At 23.6% G+C, this 11,382-nt stretch overlaps 1 protein-coding gene across 1 annotated transcript; it reads left to right on the top strand.

Annotated features, from left to right (window-relative positions):
* The first annotated feature begins 4,959 nt into the window (after positions 1-4,959).
* LOC145040861 (uncharacterized) lies at positions 4,960-6,017 on the top strand. Its single transcript, XM_078988750.1, has 3 exons — positions 4,960-5,173; positions 5,475-5,605; positions 5,742-6,017. Exons 1-3 carry the CDS (start codon positions 4,960-4,962, stop codon positions 6,015-6,017), a joined length of 621 nt encoding a protein of 206 aa, XP_078844876.1.
* Positions 6,018-11,382: the final 5,365 nt, after the last annotated feature.

The following is an 11,382-nucleotide window of genomic DNA, read 5'->3' as shown; positions in this document are numbered from 1 at the left end:
CAGTTTAATTTATATTTTATTCACAGTTCAGTGCACTCATCCATAACTTTACAATTTAAACTATACCATCAGAGAAAAAACATATACTTGTATAGATTTTAAACATATTGTTGTATTTTGTGCAACACACAAATATTCACCTAGTCATTATCATATCATCATATCATATCATGTCATACTATATTATAAATGAAGCATTTTTCATTTCAACACATTCATTTGAAACCCCCATATATTTTTCCTTCCACCACATTAATTTGAAACTCCTATGACTTTTCGATTTCTTTCTAATAATAATTTTAAGTTGGTTAATAAGGTTAAATAAATATCTAACATAAACTGTAATCATATCTAAACTAAATTTCAATATTAAAATAATATCTTTAATTCTACTTATAAAGTTATATTTTTTAACTTTTAACATATTATACTTAATTTATTAGTTTTAATATATTGTTTAATGTAAACAATTATCATTTCAAAGATACAATTTTGGAATAATTTCTATAAAATATTTAAATTATTTATTAAAAAAAATAACATTATAGAGTAAACTTAAATATAAATTTTAGTTTAACTTAAACAACCCAAATCATATTTTGTAAATAGTTAAAGGTGATTAATTATAGTGACTTTCTAATAATGATTATAAGTTGGTTAATAAGGTTAAATAAATATCAAACCTAAAGTGTAACAAAAATATATAATAAATTTTAATTTTAAAATAATATTTTTACTTCTACTTATAAAATTATGTTTTTAACTTTTAACATATTATACTTAATTTATTAGATTTAATATGTTGTTGTATGTAAACCATTATCAATTTAAAGCTACAACTTTTGAACAGTTTAAAAAAAAATACGTAAATTGATAATTTAAATATAACATTACAATGTCAACTTAAATATAAATTTAACTTCCACTTAAAAAACCAAAGAATATTTTGTAAATAGTTAAAAGTGATAAATACAAAAACTAAATTGTAATCTTAATTTAACTAAAATATTTCATAAAGATATTTTTATAATCATTAAAAGTTTTTAAATAAGTAGCTTACAATAACTTACAGTAACAATAGTTAAAAATAATTCTATACAAATTATTGTATTGTTACCTTTAAAATCAAAAAAACAATGTTTGATGTTTTAAATAATTATAATTATAGAAATTAAAACATTATGCAAATAAATTTTAAAAAATTAATTAACAATAACAACATTTATAAATAATAGTAAACCATATATTATATCTAATTTTGTTCATGTGTTATTCGCGGATAGAAGTCATTTCAAACGATTGAGATTATACAGTTATAATAGATGTATATATTATTATATATTTCAAAATAATTAATATATTATATCAATTTAGTATACAAATTATTATTTCAAATTTAACAACAATTTTATTTATATATTTAAAAAAACATATATTTGTAAAGACTTCAACTATATAGGTGTTTCTACGCAACGTGCGGACATTCGCCTAGTATATTTATAAAAGAAGTATTTTTCTTTTCACCACATTCATTTGAAACTCCTATGCATTTTTCATTTCATCACATTCATTTGAAACTCCCATGACTTTTCAATTTTCTTTCTAATAATGAGTATAAGTTGGTTAAGAAGGTTAAATAAATATCAAACTTAAAGTGTAATCATATATAAACTACATTTTAATATTAAAATAATATATTTTCTTTTACTTATAAAGTTATGTTTTTAACTTTTAACATATTATACTTAACTTATTATGTCTAATATGTTGTTGTATGTAAACCATTATCATTTTAAAGCTACAACTTTTGAACAATTTGTATAAGATACTTAATTTGTTTATTTAAATATAACCTTACAGGATCAACTTAAATATAAATTTTAGTTCAACTTAAACAACCCAACGAATATTTTGTAAATAGTTAAATGTAATAAATTGTAGTTTGTTTCTAATAATGATTATAAGTCGGTTAATAAGGTTAAATAAGTATCAAGTGTAAATTGTAATTATCAATAAACCAAATTTCAATTTTAAAATAATATTTTTATTTCTACTTATAAAGTTATGTATTTAACTTTAACATATTATAATTCATTCATTAGATTTAATATGTTGTTGTGTATAAACCATTATCAGTTTAAAGCTATAATTTTTTTAACAAATTTGACAAAATACTTAAATTGTTAATTTAAATATTACATTATAGGGTCAATTTCAATATAAATTTCAGTTCCACTTAAAAAACTCAAATAATATTTGATGAATAGTTAAAAATGATAAATTGTAGTTCTAAATGGAAAAACTAAATTGTAATGTCAATTTAACTAAAATATTTCCTTTAGATATTTTTATAATCGTTAAAAGTTTTCATGCCATAACAACAGTTAAAAATGACTCTGTATTATTATTATATTGTTACATTTAAAATAAAATAAAAATTGTTTTATGTTTTAAATAATTATAATGATAGAAATTAAAACGTTAAGCAAATAATTAAAAAAATTAATTAACAATAACAACAACTATAAATAACAATAAACCATATATATATATATATATATATATATAATTTTATTCATAAGTAACTCGCGGATAAATGTCATTCAAAAGATTTAGATTATGCAGTTTTAATAGATGTATATACATTATCATATAATTTAAAATAATCAAAATATTATATTAACTTAGTAGATGAATTATTATATCAAAGTTAACAATAACATTATTCTTATATGTAAAGAAACATATATTTGTAAAGATTTCAGCTATACAGATGCTTTTACGCAACACGCGGACATTCGTCTATTATACTTATAAAAGTGGTATTTTTACTTGCACCATATGCATTTGAAACGTCCATGACTTTTCGATTTCTTTCTAATAACTAATATAACTTGGTTAATAATGTTAAATTAATGCAAACACTAAATTCTAATCATAATTTATTTAAACTACAATAATAATTATCATATTGTACTACTATTTATAAAATTATAAGTTTAACTTTTTAACATATTATAGTTAATTTATTAGTTTACTACGTTGTCGTATTTAAGCATTTGTCATTTTAATGTCACAAATTTTGTTTAATTTATGATTTTATGCAAAATAGTTAAGTTATTAATTTCAATATAATGTTAAACGGTTAATATAAGTCAAAATTTCAGTTAAATTTGAAAAAAATAAATTCAAGAGACCATTTTGTATATAGTTAAAAGTTATATATTATATTTTTAAACCAAAATTGTAATCCTAAGTTAAATAAACACCCATAAAACTATTTTTTTCTAATTATTAAACCAAAATTATATTTATATTGCATGTTTATATAATTTATGTAAAGTAATTAATACCGGTGTCTTTTTTTTTAACAATAAAAAATTAATACGGGTGTCTAGTTTAAGAATTTTGAATTAACTTACATGCATGAATTTAGTATATTAATATTATCATTTTGATTCAAATTAAATTTTTTAATAACATTCCGAATGAATTAAAGTATTTAAAATTTTGACAAGTATTAATGATATTTATACATAATTGATATATATATATATATATATATATATATATATATATATATATATATATATATTATATATATATATATATATATATATATATATATATATATATATATATATATATATATATATATATATATAGGGTTAAGTTCAAATGAGAATACCATTTAATGTGAGAACATGAGAACATTACTTTATGTTACTATTCTACTATGAATTTTGTATATACAACGATATGACATTATTCATCAACAAATATACGAATAATCACAAATTAATATTCACTTTAAAACTTTATATGTACAACTTTATAATATTATTCATCACCGAATATATGAATAATCACATATTTAACATTTACGTTAGAATTAATTAAATTACTATACATATATATAAATTTTATAGTAAAATAATAACATAAAGTAGTGTTCTCACGTTCTCACATTAAATAGTGTTCTCATTTGAACTTAACCATATATATATATATATATATATATATATATATATATATATATATATATATATATATATATATATATATATATATATATATATATATATATATATATATATATATATATATATATATATATATATATATATATAGAGAGAGAGAGAGAGACCATAACTAACTAATTTAAATTGTGCTTTGAACAATGACTAAGATTAAAGGTAAGTACTTGATATTATTAAAGTCATGACCAATACAAAATCACGATCATTAGATGACTTTTATCGGTTGTGATATTAAGATTGGAGGTTTGCTCATAAAAACCCACAAACACACACATACATACATAAATACACACGTGCGTGTACATGTATGTATAACAGTTCAAATGAAGACGATCTCATTTTAACAAAAACCACTTGTATCTAGTTTTTATATTGTAAAAGATGCTTTTTTTTTTTTTTAAACATAAAAAGTGATAGTTTTGGATATCTATTTACAGAGAATAAAATATTATTAATTGTGGTAAGTTCATTTTTTCTTTTTTTATTTCTTTTTTTTAATACAACCATAAAAAGTCAATACCATTAATATCTTATTCATCAATAAACACGATCCTAAAAAGTAAGAATTTTTTTATTTATTTATGTGGATGTTTACAATATTAAGTTATAAACGTTAGTATATATGTCATTGTTTTCTATAGTCATATTGTTGACCTATTTATGTTATGACGACATGATTTCTTTTTATTGAATTCCCGGATTTCTATATATGACCTTAAATTTGACCCATTATATATGGAATACATGTATCTTTTTATTTATTTATTTATTTATTTATTTATTTATTTATTTATTTAATTTTTTTTTTTTTTTAAATCTTGACAATGCTTTCTCATAAATAAATGTATCTAGTATATAGTAGTATATACGTTAACCGGCATCTACAGATAAAAAAGTGACTCTGTCGCCTACAAACATAATGTCTAAGAGATCGTTTGCATTGTATATTGATCTGAATGGGGAACCTATAGACATGAGTCTCTCTGAGTTTCTTGTGCATCTTTCAACAATGGATGATGACTCCAAGAAAGTGAACGAGGCCGTTGACTTTATTCTTAATTTAGAAGAAGAATTGTTCGCTATTACTTCCTCAGAATATCAGTTACCCAACTGCATGCGCTTTTTAAAAGATGGTAATCTTTTGTTTCTATGAATATTAGGAAGTTGCTAAATCGCCATGCACTTTTCTGAAGGGGATTTTCATTGCTTGTGAGATCTAGTGAACGATGCTAATTAATTGACATCTACATTGATAAACAAACATTATATGCTTGTAGATTTCAACTCAAAAATGCATCTTGATGGTGTTTTTTGATTTATAAGTATAAAACAAACCATTCTAACTTTCTTAGATAATTTAATCTCTATAGTTTTACTAATGGCTTGGACTTCATTATTTATTCATTTTTTTTAATTATTTTTCTCCCATTTTAGCTATTGCTACTCTTCAAAATGAGAAATGGAAGTGTGCAAAAAAAGTTAGAAAGAATGAAGCGAAATTGCAAGAAACTCATTCGGATATAGCAAGAGGCACGCCGATCATCAACAGTGAAAATAAGAACATGGTAAACTTTCTTAAATCATTAACGTTTAACTTGTAGGCCTTTTTTTAAATTATTTTAAATTATGACTCGAATTCTCAAGTGTTGGTAAATTACTTATAGTAGTAGTTCAATGAATTTTGATATTTATTTATGTCAGAATGAAAGACAAATTAACAATAGATCTGATCAGTCGTTTCTCGAAAATGAGACCCTGTCGGATATGACTTTGGATCTAATAAGATCCGAGTCATCTGTTCAAGATGATGTGCTTGATTTGTCGGAACCACTTGTCCAACCCGAATATAGACCCGACCCGAATGTTATACTAGAAGTGAGCCGAAGGCAAAGGATGGTTTGGTCCACGGATCTTCATAGAAAGTTTAGGTTTGCTGTGGAGGCGCTTGGTGGGCCTAAAGGTAATAAAAATGCGTAATTAAAAAAATTCATGTTATATTTTTGCTTTTTTAGGTGCTATACTCTTAAAAAATAAATACAATGGTTTTAGACTTTTAATCTGGTCATTTCTATATTTTTTGATCAAATATTGGTTGTGTTATTTTTATAGATAATATGCATAATTACATATTAATTTTATTTTTATAAATAAAATGTATAAGGGGTTATAATAAATTCAATAATATTTTAATGATTTCGACACTTTTTTTTTTTTTTTTTTTTTTTTTTTTTTTTTTTTTTTTTTTTTGCTAACTTTGGTTGATTTTCCTATTTGATCAATTTAATATGAAATAAAACCCAAATCAGCCTTTTTAGATACACAATTCGAATAATCAAAGTATTTGACTAAAGAATATATTTTAGTAAAACATATTCACGAAACTTAGGACCATAATCAAGATAGTACCATCTTGATCATATAATTTTTAATTGGCAACTGCCTAAATTTTGATTTAATTTTTATAAAAAATATATTTTATATTTGAGATTTTCTAATATGTGTTTCTAAAAACAAATATAACAAATACTATCATGAAAAAAAAATATTATCATAATTAAATATATATAATTAAATATATGAAATATATTAATCATACGAAGTATTATCATAATCAATTATATATAAAATACATTAATTATAAAGAATGTTCCTTATAATTAATATATTTCAAATTATTCATGGTAATAATTTTAATACTTAGTATTTCTTATATTAGGCTTATATTAAAAAATTCATTTATTTTTTAAGACAAGTCGGAAAAACGTAATATTTTTAATATATATGATATTTAATGTTTCTTATATGTACCATTTGGACACATATTAGAAAATTCCTTAAATTATACCAACATATCATAAATTCTTTACGCGCATTACTCGAATAGTTTGATTTTATTTATTAACTTACTCATAATAAATAAATAGCTTGGATGAATATCTGTAATGTAATATTGTTCTGAAAGATACGAAATTAAGTGTCGTTCTCATGTTATAATAATTTAGTTACCAGATTAGTATAATTTACTTATTAATGAGAATTAATAACTAAAATAATCAAATTGAACCATATTATATAAAGTTAAATTCTTTAATTTGAATATTTGCAATTTTGTTTTGTTTACTAAATTTAAAATCAAATATGCACATTTTTGCTTTTTAAAAGTTCAATTATTTTTCAATTTCTTTATAATAATTATTATAAATTGGTTAATAATGTTAAATCAATATAAAAAGTAAATTCTAATCATAAATTAAATAAATTATAATATTAAAATATAATATTTTCCTTCTGTTTATAAAATCATGACTTACATTTTTTAATATATTATAGTTAACTTATTAGTTTAGATATGTTGTTGAGCAAATGTAATTTTAAAGTCACAACTTTTTGTATAATTTTATGCAAAATAATTAAATTATTATTTTCAACGTAATATCAAACAATTAACTTGAATCAAAATTTCAGTAAAACTTGAAAAAAAAATATGAGAAACTAGTTTATAAATAGTTAAAAGTTATAAATTATAGCGTTAAACCTAAATTGTAATCCTAAATTAACAAAAAAAACAATAAAACTATTTTTTATAATTATTAAGAGTATTCAAATAAGTAGCTTAAAAGTAACTTACAATAAGAATAGTTAAAAGTAATATTATATATAAATTATAATGTTATCCTTTAAAAAAAACAACGCTTGTTGTTTAAATAATATAATCAAAGAAAGTAACAATACTAATCAATTAAATTTTAAAAAGATTAAATTTCTAGAGCCAAATTAAAATAAGTAAGAGTTTCTAAATTATTTTTAATAAATTACAACAATATTACTTAAAAGTAACATTATATACAAAATTATATTGTTACATTTAAAAAAAAAGTAATGTTTGATATCTTAAATAATTACGATGATATAAATTAAAATCTTAAGGAAATAAACTTTTTAAAATTAATTTAATCATAACAATAATTATATATATCATTAGACTATATATTATACTTAATTTTATTCATAAGTAACCTGCAGGTAGAGGTCATTGAGACAATTGATATTATATAATTTTAAAAGATGTCTATATTATCATATAATTCAAAACAATCAATGTTTATACCAACTTATTATAAGATTTATTATGTAAGAGCTAAAAACAACGTCATTGATATATTTAAAATATATATATTTGTAAAGATTCCAAATATATTGTTTTATTCTGCATGATACACGGGTATTCGCAACATCATCGATATATTTAAAAAACATATATTTGTAAAGATTTCAAATATATTGTTATATTATGTGCAACGCATAGGTATTCACCTAATATATTTTATATAACTTGGAGTTTAATTAGTTGGAGAGAATGTTATTTTTTAAAAATGGCAAATTGAACCATTTGAGCGGTCCACTTGGAAGATTAATTGCGAAGCATTAATTAGCAATATTTTAGGTGTGCGAAAGTTTGAACATCGGACATCCTATGTGGTATTCGACTCCTAAACCATTAACAATCTCATCGTAGGGACCACAATTTTATGTTTTATGATGATATAAGAAGAATTATTATAAAATTTATATTTTCATTCCATTTTAATAAAAGATTGATCGTTCCTTCTCTATACTCATGTCGTATGTTTTTTTGGGAACTTGGTAGAAGCAAAACCAAAGCAAATCCATGACCTTTTGAAAGTAGATAACCTCACAACTGAACAAATCAAAAGTCATCTCCAGGTATATATTACAAAATACTTTATAATTTCTATGTTATCATAATATATCAAATTACTTAATTTCTTTTAATGGATTCAGAGGTACAGGAAGCACCTTAATTCTATTTGTAGGGGTCAATGTTCAGTCATGGGATCTAGTCAAAACATGCAGAATGCAAATTCAAGGCTTGTTCGAACCCGATTCTCTCTGTTATGTATGCAGCCTGGCGAGTCATCCAACAATAATACTATGACAACAATACCAAAAAACAATTAAAAGTCACTTACTTAATGGGCCTAAGTATTTTCTTCAAGACCAATAATTCATGCATGAATGCATGCTAGTTTTTACTAGACATATTTCTTTAATATTTAGTAAAAACTACTCTTCATTAATTTAGACTATTTCGATGTTACTTTTAAAGCTTTAGATTTTTATGCTATGGTGATTTAGAAATGGTTGGAGTTTGGAGTTTAAATGTATACGTGCATCGATGGATAATGGATATGATGTATCTATGCATGAAACATCATAATTGGTGTAAGTTTGCACCAGTTAATAGCTATAATCCATGAAGCTTTTAGGTTTAATGATCTCATAATATATCTCTCCTAATTCTTTGGAGTTATCAGAGGGTCTTTGGTCTAGCAGTATGGAGTGACTCTCATTTGAGAGATCATGGGTTCAAGTCTCACTTCAGACATAGATGGTAATAGTTAGGACTATATTAGTTTGCTGTTTAAAAAAATCCATTAAGTTAACTTATCTTTACCTAGAGGGTGTTAAACTAGATGATTTTGTTGTAAAATCCAAAATAGTTATTTGATCATATCATTAATGAAGAATCACTGAATCAGTATTGAGTTTCACAACAAGAAATTACACCATTAATGATGCCTTCATCTTCAGCGATGATTTTTGTCATCACTAATAGTTGCTTCTTTTTGGTGTGATGGACTTTGGTGAGCCAAATCATGTTAGAGTAACCTGGAGAGCATGTGGGCTTCTATAAGATATGTTCTTGTGACATCCAAGAAAATAATGAGCCCAAGTTCATCAATTAACATATTTACTCCAAGGTTAGGGGAGTGTTATATAAAGTATTTATAGTCTTATAGAATCCTCTAATTAACATATTTGCTTTCATTTTATCTAGTTTCCTTATTTAGGTAGTAATTTGTATATAAAGTGAGTGCTTAACTTCTCTATTACCATTCAAATCACTCATTTTATCTAAACAATGAATTGAGAAACCTTCTATTATATTTTTTTTGGTGAACAACCATAATTCGAGGGATATCCTTTTTATATTCATCTATTATATTTTTGTTTTTATTAAGAGTTGTCTTGTTTTTCTTTTTGATTTCTTATATAAAGAACTTTTTATCCTATTTTATCTATAAGTGAAAACATCCTCTCCTCTAGTTCAATAACTTTATTATGGGATCAGAGCGGGTTCGTTAAAATTCACAAAATCAACCTAAAAATAAGAAAAGAACTCTTATGTTAAGAATTTTTGGATACAATTACAAATTAGAAAGGCTTACTCTAATCCTATACAAATTACTAAAAACCCTTAGTTTCACTCTTATATATATTCAAGCTATCTATACTATATATCACGTATATACGCTAAAGAATCAAAAACTTATTAATAAACAAAACTAGAAGACAACAAATCTGAATATTTGGTGAAGATAACTTTTAGGGTTTATGTTTGCAGGAGACAACAACTTTCTCTTGGAAATATTTAGACCAATTGAATAAGAGATAAAAAATCAGCAAACCATTGCGTAATTCCTCGTTATATAGTAACTCCACTTTAGCTCCAAGCCCTTCCACTTTAGTGCTATGTCACATTTAGTCCTTGTTCGCCATTCCAACTTCCAAATCTGGTACTTAGCTTTTCATGAAAAAACCCATTATTTTATACCTACAAAGTACTAGCACCAGAATTAGGCACATGGTCATTTACTCTCCCAAATAAAATATTGGAACTATTATTTATTTTAACAGGGTTTTACCATAATCCCTAAACAACCCTTGTTGCCATGACAAGGAGATGGAAGTAGTAGCGAGAAGAACTCAGCGGGTCAGAACAACCACGACTGTCCATACTACCTGAATCCTTTAGACTATCCCATGAAAGTTCATGTAAACGATGTTCTTACCGATAACAATTGCATTGATTGGCCTCGAAAGATAATGAAATTTCTTCTAGAAAAAACCAAGATTGGTTTTATTGATGGAACCATTTAGAAACCCGACGACAAATCACCCGATTACATGTCATGGTCAAAGGATGGACCAACACTGCCGTGGAAAATGAGCTTAGAAATAACATCAAGTACGCGAATACAGCTAAAGAGATTTGGTCAGATATAAAAGAAGGATTTTCTAAAGAGAGTGCTCCAAGAGCATACGAACTGAAACAAAACCTAACGCTTATTCGACAAGATGGCATGTCGGTTTCCATGTATTACATAAAACTCAGAGTTTTATGGGACAAACTCTACTCTGTTATTCCCATCCAAAGATGCTCATTCAATCAATATACCTGTGATTTTAGTAGAAGACTAAGAAAAACAAAAGAAAAGGAAAAATTATATGAATTTCTACTAGGCTTAGATAGCTAGTT

This window comes from Lactuca saligna, chromosome 4, assembly GCF_052625555.1.
Source record: "Lactuca saligna cultivar CGN05327 chromosome 4, ASM5262555v1, whole genome shotgun sequence".
Taxonomy (NCBI): domain Eukaryota; kingdom Viridiplantae; phylum Streptophyta; class Magnoliopsida; order Asterales; family Asteraceae; genus Lactuca; species Lactuca saligna.
The sequence above is the reverse complement of the archived record's forward strand: the minus strand, read 5'-3'. Positions and strand labels throughout refer to the sequence as shown.

What these genes read in the sequence shown, in the direction of transcription:
- LOC145040861 (XM_078988750.1), top strand. Translation starts at nt 4,960, where the DNA reads ATGTCTAAGAGATCGTTTGCATTGTATATTGATCTGAATGGGGAACCT. An exon ending in CATGCGCTTTTTAAAAGATG is followed by an intron (nt 5,174 to 5,474) that starts GTAATCTTTTGT and finishes CTCCCATTTTAG; the next exon opens with CTATTGCTACTCTTCAAAAT. An exon ending in ACAGTGAAAATAAGAACATG is followed by an intron (nt 5,606 to 5,741) that starts GTAAACTTTCTT and finishes TATTTATGTCAG; the next exon opens with AATGAAAGACAAATTAACAA.